The 21,814-nt window shown below is 40.3% G+C and overlaps 1 protein-coding gene across 1 annotated transcript in view; it reads right to left on the reverse strand.

The window, feature by feature from the left end:
- Window positions 1–21,814, reverse strand: part of FRY (FRY microtubule binding protein) — a 274,991-nt gene that overhangs the window by 164,160 nt on the left and 89,017 nt on the right. The window contains 1 exon segment of the mRNA XM_032496335.1: window positions 3,912–4,111. Within this exon segment, the coding sequence (XP_032352226.1) occupies window positions 3,912–4,111 (200 nt within the window).

Genomic DNA, 21,814 nt, shown 5'->3' on the forward strand with positions numbered 1-21,814 from the left:
AAATAAAAATAAATCCACATCTAAACACACAACATAGTGAAACTGCAGAACACTATAGACAAAGCAAAAAACCATACACACAAACCAAGAAAAAAGTAAGTAATCCATAGACAAATAACAAATCAACCACAGACTCTTCAATAGCAATGCTGGAGACAACATAGTGAAATATGTTGTCAAAAGTCTAGGGGGAATAAATGTCAAACTAGAATTTTATTCCCAGCTGAACTATCACTGATAATTAAAGGGAAAATACAGGCATCTTAAACAAGACAGTGATTCACCAGCCACTGACTGTTACTTAAAGAACTACAAAAACATATACTTTGGGGAAAAGAAAATTTAAACCAGAAGAAAGAAATAGGAGGCAAGAGGGAAAGCATCCATTACGTTATTTTCTGTACTTTTTTTTGTTTTGAAATAAAAATATAAAAAAGATACAGATGACCCAATTTATCTTGTTTAACACTCTTTGCTTGGGAAAGGTGAAATAGTGGGAAGAGTGGCCAAGAGCAAATGCTATCAAATGACCCCAGGAAGCAACCAAAATAGAATAAAATTATTGACATATCCATAAATATTAATAAATATGACCTGGGCATCTTTTGAATACAAAGAACAGTACTGCTGAAGCAGTGAAAGATGTTCAATAAGAGAAACATCTAATTTTGGTAGAACATTTTTATTTCCTGTCCTTTTTTCCCCTTATTTAAGTAAGCTTTTTGGATACTGGTAATTCATAAACACAACCTTAATATTGTATATAACTGATCCCACACAGCCTAACTGATGTGGAATTCTGAAGCATTCAATCTTTTAAAAATAAAACAGAAAAATACAGATTCCTGAGTAGCCCCATAAATAATAAATCTATTCTTGCAAGTTTTAAAAAATTCCCCTTGCTATGACCACACAAGTTTTAATTATATCAGAGATAATAGAATACAATTTTGTGCTATGCTACAAGCCTACATAAATTCAGGCTTTTAAAGGATTCAATGTCTTATTTATAAAGCCAACTTCAGCAAGGAAAATAGTAAGGGCATTTATCTGGAATTCACTTTAAATGTACTATGCATAAATCAAAAAAACACCTCTTGTTTTGGCCATAGAACAAAATGCCAAAGGCACATTTGTATTAGAATCAGGTAGCAAGCCACAGAATGTACTCACATTTATTGTCCCATAAGTAAGTAAATATAAGGGCAAAATTACTAAGCACTTTTCAGCAGACAAGAAATGGATATGGCAGGAAGCTGACATCTCTGCCAAAAAATACGAAGGGAATAAATAGTCTCTTTTTATAAAAAGCAACAATATTAAAAATTGATTGAACACATTTCTTCAGCTAAAAACATAGCGTCCATCTATTTGGCCCTCCGCATCTAGTAAACTTTCTCATCCTGGACACACAATGAAGATTTGCTGATGAAGAGAACTTACACTTGTTCTTTCCCATTTTCCTTGTTTGGGGACATTTGTCTCATTGAAAGGAACAAAAATGTCCACCTCTAATTAAAAGAATGCTGCGGTACATGCTAGCTTTTCAGACATAATGTTTACTCCAAGAAGAAAAATGTCACACAAACACATTCCCAGCTGAGTGAAGATGAAAAAATTAAACCCAAATGATTTTACTTCATAAATTCTTAAATAACAGTATCTAAACTATTATTTTGGAGAAACAGAAGGCTCAGGATCGAGCCTCCTAAGCAGCTCTTTCAACTATCAGACGACTTGCCAGCTTCTCAGGAAAATCCACCACGGTGCACAATTTCAGAGCCATTTTGCCACTTTTCCACTGTTCAGGAGTGACATGACTCTTACTACCTTCCCACTCTCTCCTCCTCCAACTCCCCTATGACCTCTGGAGCCCAGGTGGCTACCCACCCTCCACCAGGGGGAAGGGCAGGGCTGCCTCAGCAGCTCTCAAGGAGCTCAGAGGGGTCCAGAGATCAGCACTGTTTGGGGCAATAGGAAATTGGGTACATGATTTTTGGACTCAAGTTATAGGAGATCCCTGTGTTGGCTTGTTTTAAGAAGTTAAAGAAGGTATCTTTACATGAAGATGACCATGCAAAGACTGGCAACAGAGTGCAGAACGGTTCAGAGGTGGGCTCTGAAGCCACGCTGCTTGAATCCACAGCCACACTGTGTGACCTTGGGTGATTACTCTCCCCTCTCTGTGCCAGCTTTTCCCATTGTCAACAGGGATAGAAATGCTACCGACCTAAGGTCACTGTGAAGATTCAAGGAGATAATAGGCTAAGCACAGTGCCCAGCACATCATAAGTACTCGAGAAGTATTAGCTATTTATTACTAGTAAGAGTAATAGAAACACAAAAACATGGGTGAACGGGAAACAGGGACAGTGCTAAGGTTCCATTTAAACAATTTAACTGTAAAACCAAGAAAACATTTTCCTTTATAAGAAGTTAGAAAGCTAACCTCCACTGATCTAATGAAAACTTTAAAATTCAAAGTTTGTAACTTTCAGGTAACCACACAGGTAATAAATATTCCTGCATTTTGATTCCCAAACCTTAAACTGCGATTCTTAGAAAGGTCATTTTTAATACGTGATGTTGAACATCATCAGTTACATCTTTTTTTGAGACACTCTGTGCTGTGGGCTGACTGTTACATTTAATTATTTTAAGCAATGATGCCTTAAAGCCAACCTCAGACCTCTTCTGCCCCAGTACCCTCACAGGAGGTACAAAGCCTAGCTTTATGGGAAGAGCTGCACCATCCTGAATCCTTTCCCTTTCTCTTACTGTGTGTGGCCTGCCAAGGTCAGAAAAAAGGTAATCTGAAACCTTCAATTGGACTTCCTTCCTTCCTGTCCTTTTGAGTCTCAGCACTCTACTCTGTCCTTAGAGCCCCTGTGCAGGTAATTAACACAAGGCTGAAGCACAAGTCTTATTCTGCAGCAGAACCATTTGCAAAGAGAGGTACTGACTTACTGACTGTGAAGGGCACTATCCACCTAATAAGGAACCTAAAGGTAAGGTGAGCCAAGACTTTCCCATCTTCCAATTTTCAGATAACAGATAACAGAGTGGTATTTCTGAGCAACTCATCAAAAAACTTCCTCAGATAACGTGTCACTAAGACCATTCGTTCTCAAACTGGGAGTTCAGGCATCCACTTGAATGATGATTTTTTCTCATTTACTTTAAAAATAAGGTATGTAGACAATGATGTGTACACAATTACACCACATAAGACTGTACTGTCCATCTTGCTAAAACTTTTATTCCTTGTTGGTTTTGAAGAAGTAAGCTGCCACGCTCCAAGCTGCTAAGTGGGGAGTCATGTGACAAGAGACTGAGGTCAGCCTTTAGCTGACAAGCAGAATCTTGAGATGGTCCCTCATCAACCATCAAGGAACTGGATTCTGCTAACAATCACAAGAACTTGGACGCAAATCTTTTCCCCACTTGAGTCTCAGATGTGACTACAGCCCTAGCTGATACCTTGATTGCAGAAGACCCAAATAAGCTGTATCCTGAACTCCCAACCTATAGAAACTGTGAGATAATAAATACATATTGTTTTAAACCGAAAAAAAATTGGACAAAGGATTTCGACTAAAGCAGTCACAGCAGAGACTGAATAGGATTTTTCCATGATTAATACTTCTTATTGTTAAATGCCTACTAGTCCTCAATGCAGCAGTGGAGCATACTGCTAAATTGTATTTGCTGAGGATTGTTTTAAAGTCCTTGATCCTCAGATTTCTTTTCTATAATGAGGAAACTTAACTATTATCTTTAAAAACTGCCCATGGTGTCAAAAACCCTTTGGAAATAAGGGGAAAAGCCATCCACCCTTTCTTAGAGCTGTAAAATCTATATTCGGTGTCAAGATGAATTTAAAAAGCCATCAGTTTCCTGCACACACTCACCAGAGGCTCTGCCATGATGATGCGAATCTTGCGCTCAGCCTGAGTGGTGAAGTTGACAAACAAACTCTTGAGGACATATTCTCCCGGTTTGCTGTCTGGGTCCACACTGATGGGTAACATGGTGGGTGGCCCTTTCTCCTTCTGTGTGCCAGAGACAGGTGGGACTGGAGGCTTGATGTAACCGTTGCCAACAGGAGAAGCTGAAAAATATAATGGATATTCTTACCAGCCAAAAATAACATAATACTCAGACTGGCTGTGTTGAACCGTACATATAAGGACATGAATCACATGAAGAATGTTGCACTTATTTTGATTACATTAAGTTGCATATTTGATCACCTCAAAACAATTCTGGTTGCCACATGGCTTTAGGTAAATTGTGTTGCAAGGACACAATACAACTGACAAATCCTACGACATTTAAGACGTTTTTAGATTCTCTATTATGTTTCAGGGAAATGGACTAAGAAAATGCATAGAGGAACAAAACTGATTTCTTGTCCTGGTTTTCCGAATGACCAGGATCTCTCTGTCTTCTGTGCTTTATTCTAATAATGGAAAAGACTCTGGGATCCTCCCTCCCACAAGTTTTCCAGACCCAGTTTTCAGAAGCCCAGTTGGCTCTCACTCCCAAAAGGGATGACCCCCTTGAGAGATAAAAGGCTCAGGCAGCACCCCTTCTAGCCATCGAAGGTGTGGCTTTAACTTTTCCCTCTCACCATCCTCTGGTTCAAGCTGGGACACCCCCTTCTCATTCTTTATAAAATGTACAGATTCCCTACTTGGATCAGATCTTGAACAGAGGCAGCTCTAACAGTCTCTAGTGAATGACCTCCTTTCAGGCTGCAACGGTTGGACCAGTATTTTAATTTGACAGTTACAGCAAAAAAAATTTCTTACTCATAAATGAAAATTTCATGTCTCTCTACTTTCTACTATCCTTTGACATGTCGAATTCTGACAGGCACTAGCCCCTTCCACCTATGTCCTTGTAAGATGGTCAGTTATCAATATCCAGCAAAAGAAATACGAGAGTGTGTACGCTAAGGATAGAGGCATTAGGAATGCTGAGGGCAGGGTGAGGATAAGGTAGACTTTTAAAAGGAAGACAATTTAGTTTTGGGTGACTAGATATAGAGATTAAGGAAAGGAGTAAAGAGAAAAAGTAGATTTCCAGTTTGCACTCAGGTTTGGATATCAAGAGAATGGTGGTGTGTCATTGATAATAAAGTAGGAAAAAGTTCTCCACGGAAGCAGAACACTCTCCTCAAAGCTACAGATGAATTCAAAGCTTCTCTTATCTTCTTTCTACTTCAAATCAAATTCTGAGGAAGCTGTGCAAAAATTTCATTTATTTTATGGAATTACCAACACGTCCTCATGTCATGTTGCAGATTCTCCCTCATCTTTTCTGCTCTTTCTGAATGCCCCTCCGTCTCTCACCCCCTCCGTCTCTCACTCATTTAACCTGCCTTCCATCTGGGGAGGGGGGCTTCCATCTGGAGGGTCTTCCCACATCTCAACTACTACTAAACTTGAAGAATATGGCCTCTCAAGTTATAAAAATAAAATATGCTGTGTATGATTCCATTTTTTCTCCATTGTCCTTAGCTCCATCCTAGTCTAGGTCCCTGGAAACCTATGGCTACATTATGACAGCAGCCCCTTTGCTGGCTTAAGTTCACTCATTTTACATAACAAATGAATCTTCCTTCAGTTTCACTGTAACACATTTCTGCTCAAAATTGTCAATGGCTGTCAATTTTCATCATCAAGCCTCAAACACGTGGCCCGGTTCTGACTGCGCCCATGGTGTGCTGATGCCTCGGCTGGCCCCAGGATGCACCATTCTCATCGCCACCTTCCTGCTTTGTCTCCGGCTGCTGCTCTCCCTTCTCCCTTCATCTCACCCTCCTGGCCTTTCAGAACCTCTTCTAGTCTCATCGCCATAAAACCGACCTCCATCAGGCCAATCCTCACTGGTAAACTTGTAAGATTTAAACATTTAACTCACAGCCTGTGGCACTGTCCATCTGACATGACCTAATGGAGACTCCAGAGAACTGACGAGTGAAGTCATGATCAACTGGTCACGCAGTTTTGCTGAGGGTTGGCCCTGTAACTGAACCATACACTCTTAACTGTGCCCCCTAACAGGACTGTAGCTTCCCAGATCTGATACAGAGTTCCTCACACAGATCATGTTCAACAAATCTCCTTAAACAGCTGACTAAAAGGGCTATACTTTATTTCTGTACGTCTTGAAGGGATTCATAAGGAGGGAACTCTATGAGAAGAAGCAGCAGTCAGTCTTTAAAGGAAGAGTCTTTAAAGCAATACTTCATTGCAGTATTTGCAATGAAGAGTCATTAGTAAATGGCACTCCAAGCAGCTTGCCAAAAGGGCAGATTAATTCTAAAGGGCAGATTCCAAATCAGATGACGCAAATCAAAGTCCTGGCCATTCCTCTGCGTCACCTCCTGCTCTAAGGGCAAGCACCCGGTGGAGGCAGACAGCCTCCCCAGTCCAACCCACAGAAGCATGTAAGAGCTCCGGGAGGCATCTTTCTAATGTATCAAGGGCACTGGGTCACAGGGCTGGAGACTGGAATAGAAACTGAAAAAGTCCAAGTGGAGGACTTTTTATTGTCTTTAGTTATCCATGGGATTTAATCCATTCCTAGAAGACAGCAATCATCAGGTTGATGGGATATATATAACTGCAAGACCAGATCCATAATTGTAAGGCTCTGGGGCCTGAAAGTCATAACTACAGTGAGAGAATTTTCATAAGAGTGACTTCTGGCAGTCCTCTTGCAAAGCTGCATTTTGAACCAGAATAGCTGAAATGCAGATACCAGAATGTCTCCCAGACAAATCTTCCATTTAAAAGTACCAAAGTACCAATTCACTGCTATCATTTAAAAAAAAAAAAAAGGTATCCACCTGTACTTAAAAGCCAACTATCCTTGTGAGTACCAAAGCGTGCGTGCACAGCCTCAGTGAGCCAGAACCGCCCTAGCCCAGCAGAGCCCTGTGCCAGAGCAGAACGTGACTCAAGGGGAGGATTCCTTGCATTCTGGTTGCAAATAGATCAGCTGGGCAGATGGAGATGTGGTGAGAGTTAATGGGGTAAGTGTCCTTGAGCTAGATCCACTCTGGAGTTTTAGTACCCTTTTCATCCTACCATAATTAATTCATAATAAATCCTAGGTTTTTGTTAGGATAATTTTCAAAAGTAAACATGTGACATGGCACCTTCCAGTGACTCAGTTATTCGGTAACAATATAGTTGAGAAGCAGAAAATAGAAGTTCCTGGCAGTCAAAACTAAGTCGCCCAGTCCAGACTAGTCTGAACATTAGACCACTACCATTGGAAAAAAATCCTCAGACCCTCCCTCAGCGCTTGCTTGTTCTTAATCTACACATAATTAAGATCAATTGTCTAGTTTCTAAATTCACAATAGTCTGGAAACAGAAAATGACAAGGGAAAGGTACAACATCTCAGAGTAGAAGCATTTACAGCAAAAGAAGAAAAAAAGGCATAACTCTCAAAAGCCACTAGAATGTAACACTGCAGTTGCCTGAAGGCGTTTAGTACAGGGACACAGAACTTGACATTCTCACAGGCTTGGAGGCAACATCGCCACCTCCTGCAGGTTGTCACAGTTATTGTATCTTGGATTAAATACATTCTAATTCTTCTCTGTCACCTTCTTTTGTCTTAAATGGGTTTTGTTGATGCTATTTTATTATTTTTATTTGGTTCTGCTGGATGGTTTCAGGGGGTCTTTTCCTCCCTCACTGGGTCTCTATTTCTTCTATCAAGCAGGGTCTGTTCCTTAATCCATAAGAAGTCAGCTTTAGGCTTTTGCAACCCATTCGTTACCTCTTTATTAGATCTATTTCTGACAGCAAGTGATCATCTTTTGAACGTGATTATATTTTTTCCCCTAATTTCATTGACCTATTTAATTCTTTAATTTTTAGTGTGACCGCTCTTAGCTGGCTACAGTTTCAGTACAATTTCCCTGAGTTACCAACATTGCCAGGAATTACTCACCTCCTAACTGCAACAGTGACACAAACGCCCCCACAACTGGTAGCTCGGCTACATTTTTATTATGACACAAAAGGAAAGGAAAGGCTATAATGAGTTTCCTCATATAAATGCCCCAGAGGCTAAAAGTGGCAATCTATGTTCTATGACAGACAGCAACTGAGTTTCTCAGATTTTCAGAGAAGTTAATACCATCGCTCACTATAGCCTACCATTTGTGCATTCACTCATTCACTTCAACTGATATTTAATGAATGAGGGCCCGGGTTTCAGTGGGAAAATGGCAGTGAACAGAACGGATGATTCCTACCCTCGTGGAGTTTACAGTTTACTGAGGCAGGTTCACAGCATCAGCAATTCTGTGTGTGTGTGTGCACGCACACACAGTATATTAGATTGCAATACGTTCTAAAAGAAAAAGGGAAAATTAAACCTAGAGCGTGAATAGAAGAACCTGCTCTTCTCGGCACAGAGGTGCCCAGGTGGTACAGCCTCCTTCATGGAGTACGGGACTCGGAGAAAGGGGTCATCTTGGCCTGGTCTTCAGCATCTTACAAAGACAGACAAGCAAAGTGCCAGTTTGTCAAAACACTCAATGCTTTTTCTGATGTTTTCATGACTGGAATCAGACTGAACATTTGAAATAAAAAGTGGTTTCCTGTTTTTTTTTTGTTTTTTTTTTTTTTGAAGTACCCAGGGATGGTAAGTGGTAACTGTTCAAAGTAGGTACTCCTCTTAGAGATGGAGGCCCATTCAAACAACTTGACTTCGAGAGATCCATGCAGCCTTGTCTCTCAACACAGGAATAACTAATTCGATCTGTGTCCCCAGTTGGATGTTAGATATTCTTTCTGCCAGTTCTCGGTGCCTCATTCATTTAGTAGATTCTGAGAGCAATCCCTTAAGTAACTAAGAGCTGGATCCTTCCTTAGGGCCATGCTTTCTCCCACAATCCCCCTTTCCCTGTAGGTCTTATTTTGTTTACTGGAATTATGAGAACATTTCATAAAATACAACAAACCAAGGATGATGCAGCTACCGTGAGAACATGTCACACTGTGTATAGAACAATAATAAATTGTCCACTAAAGCATTTATGAGGGTGCTTTAGAGTTGGCTTTTTAAAGGTAGTGCAAATACTCAAAATGATCAGAAATCCCAAAGGTCATGCAAAGTAAATTAGGATGAAAAGAAAAAACCCTCCAAGTATGAATTATGTTCCTCCAAAGAATGTTGCTAAGAAAGAGAAAATGTTGAGATGAGAAGAAATAATTACTTTGAGCAACAGAAAAACAAGTCTTAAGAGATGGATGATTCCTGAATAATATTATATATTTCAAAGTAGGCCAAGAAGAGACTGCTAGGTCAAAATACTCCAAAATAATTTTTGCCTTGGAAGAAAAATAAATTCAATGACATGTTAAGTCATTGAATTTATTTAATTTCCATCAAATTCTAATAATGTAAAATGTTTCTCCCATTTTTGTTAATTAAATAAATTCCTCCTTTATCTCACACTATTTAGTTCTCTTCATTCTATAGTTCTCAAACTGTGTCCCTTCAGGTTTCAGGGTTCACAACATATCTCAAGGATAGGTCATATCTTTGATCCTCAAAAATAATCCTAGAAGGCCTAACACTCTCCCTTTTACAGATAAGATCATGTAGGTTCAGAGAGGTTAAGTGATTTGCCCAAGGTCACAGAGAGGTTGACTCAGGATCTCAGCCCATGTCTACTTGAGAACGTATTTTCTGAGCACCCCTATCACTCGGTTTTTTAAAACAAATCAGTCGCAAGTGATGAAAACTGAATACAGTAAGCCCCCTTACCCACGAGTGTTTCCCCTGGCGTAAGCTGCTTTGGGTACATCACGGGATGACAAAATAAAACATTAATGTTGCAATTTGGAGACCAAGTCTTCCTCTAGATTAGTATAGTTGATTATTTTCTAGAAAGACTCACACAACCTCTAGCCCTGGAGGTCCCTCCTGCCAAGCCGTCTTCCCTCTTTACCTTGAGCACAGCTTTTAACCATTAGAGGGGTCTGAGAAAGGCTAGGAATACAAAAAACCATCAAGAATGAAGGATTCATAAAAATCCATGAAATGTGACTAATGACACGCCTTAGAAAGGTCTAGAGGCTATTCTTCCCAATGATATAACCTTTAACAGGTTGTTATCCTAAGAAGCAGCAAGTGAACTTGAAGGCACAGTTCTCTGTGTTTACCTCAATCTGCAGCCTCTCAAAACCTTTGTCTTTGTCTTGTCTTGGTCGCCCAAAGACGGAATACCCTGGGGAGAGTGAAGTAGTTCAATAAACAGAGAGTAAGCATCAAGGCACAGCCCTGTTTTCTTCCCCTCCTCCTTTGCCTTCCAGTATTTTATCTTAGAGAAATGACAGTAACACTTCAGTGATTTCCTTTATAAATGTCTGTCATCTGCTAAGATGCAATTACATGGACTTTCCCTCGATTTTCAAAGTAACTACTGTCATCAGAGCCTGAAAGAATGTTTGCCAAGATCTGTGAGCAAAGGAAGATGAGGTTACACTGACATTTCAAGGTCCTTTCTCACCAAAAGGAGATCGAATAACCTGCTAGAGGCAGGACAAGCCTGAATTTCAACTTCCTTCTCCGGGACAGAACTGACAAACTGCTTTCATTCCTGCGGTGCTCGCTGCCTGTCCTCCCCTCCCCTTCCTCCCATGTTCTCCTTTCTATTTTCTTCCAATTCTGGCTCATTTTATGGAGCAAAATCTCATTAATTGAAAATTCATTAATTCAAAATTTGTGATAAATTGTACAAGCCCTTGCATTTTTTTTTAATATTAGCTTTGAACAAGATTTGCTAATTTTCCTAGTGTATCAGTGGTGCTCAGAAACTCTGCACACCAGATCCCACCTGGAAGGCTGGGCCCCACCTGATTCAGTGGGTCAGGGGTGGGGCTCGGCAATTTGCATTTCAAACCAATTCCCAGGTTACACCAGTGCTGCTGGCCCCAGGGACCATATGCTGAGGTTTCTGAGGAAAGCAAAGGGGACGGATTAATCCAGCTGATAAAATTGTTTTTATTTCCTTTTGCCCATAGCAAAAAGGATGTGCTTCCTTAACTCCGACCAAGTCACTTTCTCCGGAGGCAAAACAGAGAAAGAGCACTGAGTAGGGAGTCAGAGGTCAAGGTCCTAGCATGGCTCTGCGTGACCCTGCGGGATGAACTTACACAGCTGGGCTTCGGTTTCCTTACCTGTCATTCTTAAAGAGGCTAGGCCATCTTGCCTTTCCTAGCTCCAGGAGTCTGTGACTATCTAACAGTATGCACTGAAAATGCATAAAAACGTCACTTATTCAAAATTTTCATGATTCGAATATTTAGTAACTAACACTTGCCTTCCCTTGAATTAACATGAACCAGTGAGATTTTATGGTCTGTCCTCTCTCTAAAGGAGAGCTTCACAGGTAATCCTGACCCCTCCAGTTCTGCCTCCATTTCTTCTCTGCTTTCACCTCACCTGTCTGAGACCGGTGACCCCCTCCAGCACAGGTGAACACAAGAGGAAACCTGTCTTTATTCCTAGCTGTAAACTCAGGACTTGCATCAACATTTTTTTTTTTTTTCCAATTATGTCCTGAGAGTCTGCCTTTCCCCAGAATGCTGTACTAGGCCTAGAAGGGCAGAGGCATCATCTCTGTTCCGGGCCACTAATTAGCCAGACTTCCTGGAAGAGATGGCATTTGATCCAAGTCTTAAAGGACAGGTAGGATTCAGAGAGGCAGAGATGAGGAATGGGAGCCGAGGCGAGAGCATAGCATAGTGGGTGAGTGGAGGCATCTCCTGGGCCTCTCCTCCCCCCTTCTCCCCTCGCCCTCCCCCACACATCCCATCCCAGCACATGTGCTCAGACTTTGTCTTCCCCAAGGAACTGCAAAGTCCCAGAGACCAGGATGACATCCTGTCTTTATCCCAAACACTTAGCACAATGCCTGCCATAGGTAACTTAAAAACTGTGCTTACTTAATCGAACTGAACCCATCTGATTCCACAGTACAGTCTTGGTGAGAATGAGATCATTGAACAAGTATAGATATGAAAAATGTCAGCTCCTAAGCCCCATAAAAATGTAGGTTTTAATTCTTATTATTAGAACTAAGGTCTTGGATGACAAGCCAACACGTTTGGATTTTAGCTGGGGGCAGCAAGATTATGAGAAGACTGATGATCTAATATTGCTGTGTAGGCTGGGCTAAAAAAACCCGGCTATTTGAGGGACAATATGAGTTAAAGACCACTGTACCTACCATGAGAAAAAGAGTGAAGGTGGGAACCTGGATGGGGCCCATCAGAACAGAAAGGAAGGTCCTACATCTTACAGAGATGATCTGAAATCCTGTCAAATCACACTTTCTCAATAAGGAAAACATGCAAGGTATGTTTCCTGGTGAGGTTTTGTAATGATTAAGGTGTTTAAGGAACTTTTTTAGAATACTGACTCAAGAAGCTTTCTCAAAATTCCCTCCCTGTGGCAGGGCATTGGTCAGAGTTACTATACCCAAGCACTGAAAACTGTTGGCTATGTATTCTTGGACCGACAGAGTGGTTCCCAACCTCCTAGTACAAGAACAGAAATGACTTCAGCAGAGTGGCAGAGAGGGAACTGTACCTTGCCCTATGCCCAAGTTCATCAAATTTTCAAAACATTCAAGCTCATATCCATTTGCAAGACACAAGGGGACTATAGGAACAAGTGAAATGTAACTCTAAGAAAGCAAAAGAAAGAATCCAGAATTAGGTCCATTTTATAATAAAACTGCACTAATTTCTATAAAGAGTGGAAGAGAGAAACATGGGTAGGATGATTAAGGGAGACTTAGGAGACAGAACAACCAAAAGTAATGTGTGGACCATGTTCGAAACTTGATTTGAGGAAACCAACTGTTAAAAAACATTTTTAAAAAAATAACAAAGCAATTTGAATATGAACTGAGTATTAGGTAATATCAAAGAATCATGGTTAATTTTGTTAGGAATGATAACATCATTGTATCTGTATCTTCTAGAATGTATACTGATTAGATGTAGTTCAGTGAAATGATGCCTATAATTGATTCAAACTACTTTAAGAGAAAACAGGTATAAATGAAGTAAACATGACTGAATCTTGATAACTGTCGAATCTGAGTGACGGCAATGTGTTGTATTATTCTTTCTCCTGTGTTTGAAAAATTTCGTAATAATATATAAGGCAGTGTCAGGTTGATCAGTCAATGGAAGAGCACGTGAATTTAGGAGAGCATTCATTAATTTGCTCATTGAATTGGTCACCAAATGTTTACCAGAGGCCCACTCTACTGTGCCAGCGACGGGGGGTGGGAGGAGACAGGTGTGACTCCGGTTCTCACCCAGCTGATGGTATGCGGGGGAGACAGGTGTTAGGTAATAAACACACCCAGAAACATGATCATGGAAGTCCTATGAGTGCTGCTGCAAGAGGGAGACTGGGAGCAGACTCACAGACACAGAGAACAAACTTACGGTTACCAAAGGGGAAAAGGGGGGAGGGATAAGCCAGGAACTTGGGATTAACAAATACACATGACTACGCACACAACAGACACACAGCAAGGACCTGCTGTACAGCACAGGGAACTATATTCAATATCTTGTAATAACCTATAATGGAAAAGAATCTGAATCACCCTGTTGCACACTTGAAACGCTAAACCAACCATACTTCAGGTTTTAAAAAATTCTAAAAAAAAAAAAACCACCAAAAAACAAAGAGAAACGGGGGTGGGTACATATCTGTGATCTAGGGGTCAGGGCAGGACTGTCTGGGATGGTGACATTGACGTTGGGATCTAGAAATAACTGATGATAGATACAGTCAGAGGAGGCTTCAAGGCAGAAGAGGATGAGGGCAAAGTGGGGGAAAGAGGACACTGCATCGGGGCTCACTAGGTCACTTCCTTCTGGTTTTATTAGAGGCTCTCTGTCTGGACGCTCTTTGGCACCTCCCTCTGCCCAGAGCCTCCACCCCCCTTCACTGGCTTTCCCCTCCTGCAGAGCACTGGCCACCTTGATGTGTGAGGGCATATTTTGTATTTGTTTTCTGTCTGCAACAAGGGCAACAAATTTGTTTAATTCCTCGTATACCCTCACTTTCTAGCTTAATACCCACGACTCAGTAAGTATTTGCTGCATTAAGGATGAAGAAAGCATTAAGATACATTGGGGCATGAACTGTCTCTGGCTTAGAAACCCTACACTCAACCTAAGACTGACATCAGGTCTACTGAGAGAGCTCTTCCTGCAGCCAAGACAAAGCACCGAAATGCCCAGGAGCGGAATATTATAACAAGGACGACAGAGCATCATTTCAGGACGGAACTTGACTAATGGTGTGTTGAGAACACCTGGCTTAGGAAATCTTTACAGCAGAGCTTGTCGAAGTGCAGGTTGTGACCCGTTACTCGATGATGAAACCAACTGAGTGGGTGCCTACCATGATGCCTGCGATGAAACAAAACAGAAAACCATCGAGGTGAAAACAGCAGTGCGATGGCTGCTGGCACAGCGGGGGAAGTGCTGCTTCATGAAACTTTTGTTTCCAGTCTCTGTGCCGACAGAGATGTGTCTGTGTGCGCGTGTGCTTGTGCGTGCACTCACGGGGGGGTCACAATGCAAGACGTGTTTCTTACTGTGGGTTGTGGGCAGGGAAGTGCTAGAGGCTGTGGGAACAGGAGTCGTTTGTAGGCTGTTGTCTGAGCGTGAGACTCAGGCCCACCCAAAACGACAAACCCAGCTTCTTGAGCTATTTTATTAGAACCATATTTAAGCCAGAAGCAAGGGTAAGTGAACAGAAGCTTTGGCAGCTGCAATAGTGAGTGCGTTACACAGGCACCCAACTGGAAGGGCCAGCAAAGACAGGTCGCCTGGATGCACAGGGAAGGCCACCAGAGCAGTGCCAGATGCTGCTCTATATTGACGTTAAAGGTCACGAATCAGAGTTTTAGCTGTTCCCCTCTAGGGTCCCCCTGCAGACGACATGATGGAAGGAGTGACTTGAAAAAGAGTCTAATCTGACATATGCCTTTGTTAATATAGTATGTATTATATCATGAAATAATATACATATACACCAGTACAATATGCATTACAAGATGAATTCTACTATAAAATATATACATAGACATCTGTATACAATAATATACATTTATAATATAGAAGCTATGCATATGCATGTATGCAAACTGTATGGGGAGGAAAGGACTTCCAATGCAGGGTACACAACAGAAACTAGAAATATCTGTTGATGAACTGACTAAGTGAAATCCTTTATAGTCTGATTAGTTTTTGATTTTTGTCAAGATCAAAATATTTATTAAATTCATATGTGCTTATTTATTTGGATGCCAGCTCATTTAATAAAAAAAATTTAGGTTTTATTAAATTTCAAATAGCTATGAAACTGTACAATGACTCTGTAAAATTCACTTGATATGTGCTTATCAGAAGTTTATCATCTAAAGCAATGATGAGTCTACCAATTCACAGAAACATATTATGAGCAAGAAAGGCAATGAGTTAAAGGGAAGCTGGGGCGGCTACCAGACCATGGGAGAGGTCTATTCAGCTGAAACATAGTAAGGGTCAGTAACACTTCTAAGAGACATAAAACAAAAAAATATTAAGATATACAAGATCTTGTGGTATCCCATAGTGAAAAAAAAAATGTGACAATGAATATAGGCATGTTCATGTATAACTGAAAAATTGTGCTCTATAGTGGAATTTGATACAACATTGTAAAATGACTATAACTCAATAAAAAAGTTTAAAAAAAAAGAATTTCACATAAGTCCTATTATGATGCAACATTTTTTCCAAGTGCATAAAACGGTAAGTTTTGTCTTTTAACTAGTATGCTCATAATACATTAAAAAAAAAAAAACAAAAAAAACTCTTGAGGAAAAAAAGTTCCCTAATACATATCCCATTTTATAAACCAAAAAGTAAGAGGTAAATTAATGACTAATAGAGATTTTATTCCTAGAAACGGAATGGTATGGTATATGTAAACACCTAATAGATTCATTAGAGACAGTACAGTAGAATAATTAACAAATAATTAAATCTCCCAAACCATTAATAAACAAAATGTTTCTCCTCTATTAGAGTAATATGTTGTGCCTTTACAAATTACAAATTAACTTTTCCTCTACCTACATTAAATAGAAAGTTAAACAGTCGATAGCCAGGATGCATGTAATTAACTCTGTGTCATGGAAGTTTCCTCTCATTTATTTTTTGGAACTCTTGTACAATATTGCTTACAAGGTTATGTGAGAACTAAAGTAATCAGGCTATTACTTGGATAAAGAAAAAGCAGCGGCATGCAATTTGGACCCATTTAACGCTGGTTAACATATGGTATCCTGTTTTTTAGTTCATAAACAAAAAAAGAGAAATATTTTATTTTTTAAATGTTGGAGAAGGCTAGGCCAAAAGCAAAGGGAAATCTGCTTTAGGCCTATTTCAGTGTTTAAAACAAAACAAATAAGGACACTTACATCAATATTTAGAAGAAATCAAGCACAAACCCTACCTCTGCTGTAACAGCAAATGCACTGGTATTAACTGTTCTCCAAATACGTGGCAGCAACTTTTACAGAGGGGCAATTTCATAAAGCAGATAGTCACATCGACTCTTTCACTGAAACGTCAGTGCACAGCAACATTCCACAGGCTCGTCAACAAAAATAACCAACTCTTAACCTCGGAAATATCGCAATCCTGAGCAGAAAGCCTACAGGGCGTTACTCCTGTGTCTCAACAGTGACAGTATAAGCCGTCCCCTGCCTGGAGACACAGCTGCTCCTCCCACCCCCATCCACCGAAACCCTAAGGAGAATCCCCGTCCACTCGGCGTCTAATAACCCACTCCCCGCTCCGCACAATTAACAGTCTTCATACCTACCCAGCCCTTTTATGAAGCTGATCACACAGGACCGTCTCCAACAAGCTGCTGTAATCTCCATGGGCCTGAAAAGGAACCCACACTCCCAGTCTGGGACGGTTACACAGACTAGGTTCCAAAGCAGAACAGAATGCTGGACTCCATGATCCCGCGGCTCTCTGCCACCATCAAGTGTCTCGGCCACAAGGTAGGGCTCTTTTTTATTTCTGGCCCAAGGTGTATTTTTAGCCAGGTGCTAAAGACCTACAGTAGAAGACAAACTAAAACAGGCCTTCCGTCCGGGGCAGGCCGACCATACCAATGGGACAATTTTTAGCTGCACAGTAAGACAGTGACCTACAAGTCGCAGAGAGCCCGTGTGTCTATATTTAACCACAAGAACATACTATGCGGACAGATTAGCACTCCAGGAACATGAGCCTGACCCCACAGCTCGCACAAACGGTCCACGCATACCGAGTCCACACGCGACCCACAGATCCGACCCACCGGGCCGCAGCTGGGTCCCCGTGGCCAAAGAGAGACAAGAGCAAAGATAACACAAGGTGGGTGATGAACCGTTGCTTTGGGAACTAGGAGCTCTTGGCCCCAAGTACAAACAGCTTTAAACAGCTTAAGTTCTTACAGACAAAACCCACAGCAGAGAATCCCTATCTGAAGCCAAGAGTCAGTGAGAAACTATACACCCTCATGGAAAACGGAACACGGAACATCTGTTCACATAACTAGTAAAGCGAAGTGATTGGGTTTAAATGTAAAGCTATGTTGTTTAAAAGACACAGCCTAAATCGACTTGTTAAAAATTTAATTTCTAAGACCAAGAAGGAGCCAATATTGGCGACTATTAAGGGCTCCACCTTAAAAAGAAAACAGGTCCAGGCCAGTGAGGAGACAGAAGGAAAACGCAAAGTTACTTAAAAATAAAACGGGAAGTGTAACCAACTGATTTTCCAGTGGGCATTATTCCTGACAGAAGAATTTTATGAGGGTCAGTGAAAATCTATTTCTTCACTAACACAGCTGTGAAGAGCACAAACCCAAGGCGTTTTCTATTCTTGACTTATTCGGGGTAACTGAAGGTCTTCTCCAGCAATATAGGTTGGAATTACAAAACAGCACAGTGTGGGGAACTGACTGATGAACTACAGCATTTCACAGGAAGGAGAAAAATGTCCAGATTACCACAATGAACACCCTTAGCAGTTTCAGGCAAGATGTCCCCATGGTTGTCTTGCACATTCAGGGATTATAAATGCCTTTTTTTTTTTTTTAAGAGTTGACTGAGGTGCATATGTGGCATTTGGTTTATGTTTTACTAAAAGGGGTCAAAACAGTTATAACCCAATAGTGTGCCTAGGGAGGGATGTGTTTTGAGGAATAAGAATTCTTCAATTCTCCTCTTTCTGGATCTAAACTGTAATCAAGACTCGACTGCAAATTTACACTTTGTCAGCTTCGAGTCTCTGGTGCTATTATTAGACCAACCTTTCAAATGATGTGACTGTCATTCAATTAAGAGCATTTCTTAAAAGAGCCTCATAGAAATAAGAAAAAAAGTATTTGTCATTTTGTTTTTTCTCTCTTTTTTACAGATACCAATCATCAGACAACATTTGGGAAATGCCAGGGAGAAAGAAGTAGAAAAAGGAACTAACATTAGTGAGACATGGACCTGCCAGGTACTCTGCCAGGCACTTTTCATAAATTATTTCATTCAGTCCTCACAGCAACCTTATAAGGCTAGGCATTACCAACACCATTTTAGAATCGATAGAAAGGATTATAATTAAGATTGCCCGAGGTCATTCAAACACAGAGTTGTCAGACTCCAGAGTCACCACATTTATTAGCTTTTATTCTAGTACTTTCCTTACTATGAATTAGAACTTCTAAACAATGGTAACCTTCGAGTATTTGTTTTTGTATACATTTAGGAGTAGTCCCCAAATAACCTACTTTTTCACATGTCCAAAACTCCTTTGAATTCCAAAGAGTGTAGTCTCCTTTGATATCCTCCAGGGTCTATTCATCCTCCTGTGGTAGCCTGGCCCTTGCTGGTTTGGGGAGTATTCTAAGGGCATGAACCACACTGTTCTCATCTTTGGAGGCTTAGTAAAGTTGAATTAATAAATAATAGAAGAGGTCTTTTAGAGTCAAAACAGATGGCTCAAAGTCCACCCATTAAAGCTCAGAGTCTTTGTTACTAAGAGTTCCCACCTTACCTGACCCATCTCCATTATTAAATGGAAATGTTTTGACACTTTAAGGGTTAAGCTTCATGACTGGGAGAAATTTACTCAGAGATCATTTGTTCCCCAATGATGCTAAAGAAATGGCATGCATTTTCAACTACATTAATGTAATCTAAATTTAATAAAAAAACAAGCTGGATCCCTGGCATGTTTAATTGATAGTTCCATAATAACCCTCAAATATTAATTGAACGATGACTTTAAAGTTGATGCTTTTTATTGCTTTAACAGTTAATCTAATATTCATGAAAATTTCCTTTCTGTTTCTGTTGGGGCCTGCTGGCATGACTGCAAATATTTTTAAGCGTAAGTGAAAGTCCAAACCGGTTGCTTCCACCTTCACAAGCTTACAAGTTGCAAGGACATTCCTGAGTGTGTCTAGTCAACCTCATTGCTTTAAGAAAGACTGTTCTTAGGTTCCTGACTGATTGATACTACTTCACTAGCATGAAGGTTAGATCACGTAACCGCTCTGATTAAATGTAGCCTACTAGCTTTATGCACCTTCCTTATCGTGCAGTCAGTCTACTCTATTACACTATGGGAAGCAAGAAATATCCTACAGACACCAACTCAAGAAATTTTTCCAGCTTGAAGAAAAGATCAGCATTTAAAATGATCATTTTTTTTTCTTTTCAAGAAGAAAGAAAAAAAGAAAAAAATTTTTAATTAAAAAAATTTTAAAGAACAAAATAATTATGTTTAACATTACTTATATCAGTCAAAACCCTAAAGTGATAAGAAACTCAATCTGATAATGATTCTTTTTTTCCCCCACCATTGGTCTTAAAAACCCAACACTTCTCACTGAGGCTTTAGAACCAGTATATGACATATTTAATGAAATATTTCAGTAATAAAATGTTATCTTTTATTTGCATAATCACATGCACATTAGTCTTCCTAGAAATTTAGTAAATACAAGTGTTAAAATATTGCCACAGAAATACAGCAGTTAACCACAGATACCAGTGCTAAGAGGATTACAACTTTTCACAATTTTTCCACAATACAACATACTACAGAATATATTCATTCACTTGTATTAACAGATCTTTCAGATTTGAGGTGGTCCTAGGATAGGAACCACATTAAGTACGACATAAGCAAACGTCACCTGCAGTCCTGCCCCTTCCCCGTGGAAACTATAAGGTCAGAGAACCTATAAAAGACATTGTGGCATGATGCTTGGAAGTAGCGGCTATCAAACAGCCTTCCAGTTGTAGGTAGCAATTGCCAAGAATGTCATTACCTAAAGACATACGCAACAAACAAATGCAACCCGAACATGTTTACTAGGAAGGCCTCTAGGACAATCCTGGTTTGTTCTGGCACAGGGTGCTCTGGAAGCCAGCCACCGTGAAAGCAGTGTTCTACCAACAGGTGTGCAATACTTGCTATGCACAGACTGTCTGACCTACACAGAGGCCCTCTTGAAACCTCTATGCCTCAGCCATTTTCTTGTAAATTACCAGGTGCACTTGAGCCCAGCCTTGGAGAGGAAAATCAGAAGGGACTCTATGCTAATAAGAAGCTAATAAGACATGGGTTGGAATACTCTGAATGCTTTTTCTCCAAAAACGTTTCTCTGATGATTAATCAGCTTAGAAACACTCCCAGTTCCACCACTATAAATGCAACCTCCAACTGGATCTGTCCCTAGCCTATAGGCTTTTAATTACAGGATATTGGAGGAACACTGCACTGATCCCATTTCTTGAGTTTATCTCATTCATTCTGGGGCAAGGGGCCTGACAAAAGCCTTGAGTTTACCCAAAGCTGGGGAGCTCTATAAAAAGTACAAATTCCAATACAACTTTCACAAACTTCTGGTGAAACTGGAATCTTTTTTAAAGGCTCCCTAAGTAAGTCTGATGTGTGGCCAGGCTTGGAGGCTACCGGTGGCCTCTGGGAATATTTAATAATAAATGATAATTGAGAATCTTGTAAACTGTCTCCCTAGGCAGGGGAATGCATAGGAGAGTTAAAAATAGTTACCATCTTGAACAGAGCTGTCAAGCTTATAACCTCATACTTACAACTTTAAACATAATGAAGAATCAGGAAGGAAACAAACAAAAACCAAAACCCAAAAAACTTGGGGTTTACTTATGTTGTCCTTAATTTGTTTCTTACTTTAAAACAGTCTCATAGGTTCTTTGCCCAAAGAAATGTCACAAAATCCAAGTACTTTATACAGAGACTAATGCAAATTCTCACTCCAAGTCTAACTTTTATTTACATAGAATTCAAGCAGGTTTACTTACTCAGTTCTTGAACTCTTGGCAAACTGGATGCAGAAAAAAGGCAAGATGTAACAAATGATCACTTGATAGATGCAAAGATTCTAAAAAGCATTCACACAATTAATGACAATGCCAACAAAGGCAGGGCAATGCCATTTAGTTTCGAGTAAACCTCCTGGAAACACTAAACAGTCCTTGGGGACATTTCCGAATAGCTGCCCAGAACAAAAGAGGGGGCGTGTTCAAGATGACACTGCATCCATAGTAAAGGGTGGGAACTTCTGAAAGATTTTTATATTTTCATCCAAAACATCTAAATACTTAAAACTTGACAAATGGAAGCGCAAGTAGGCACAGTTAAAATG

This window comes from Camelus ferus, chromosome 14, assembly GCF_009834535.1.
Source record: "Camelus ferus isolate YT-003-E chromosome 14, BCGSAC_Cfer_1.0, whole genome shotgun sequence".
In the NCBI taxonomy this organism is placed as follows: domain Eukaryota; kingdom Metazoa; phylum Chordata; class Mammalia; order Artiodactyla; family Camelidae; genus Camelus; species Camelus ferus.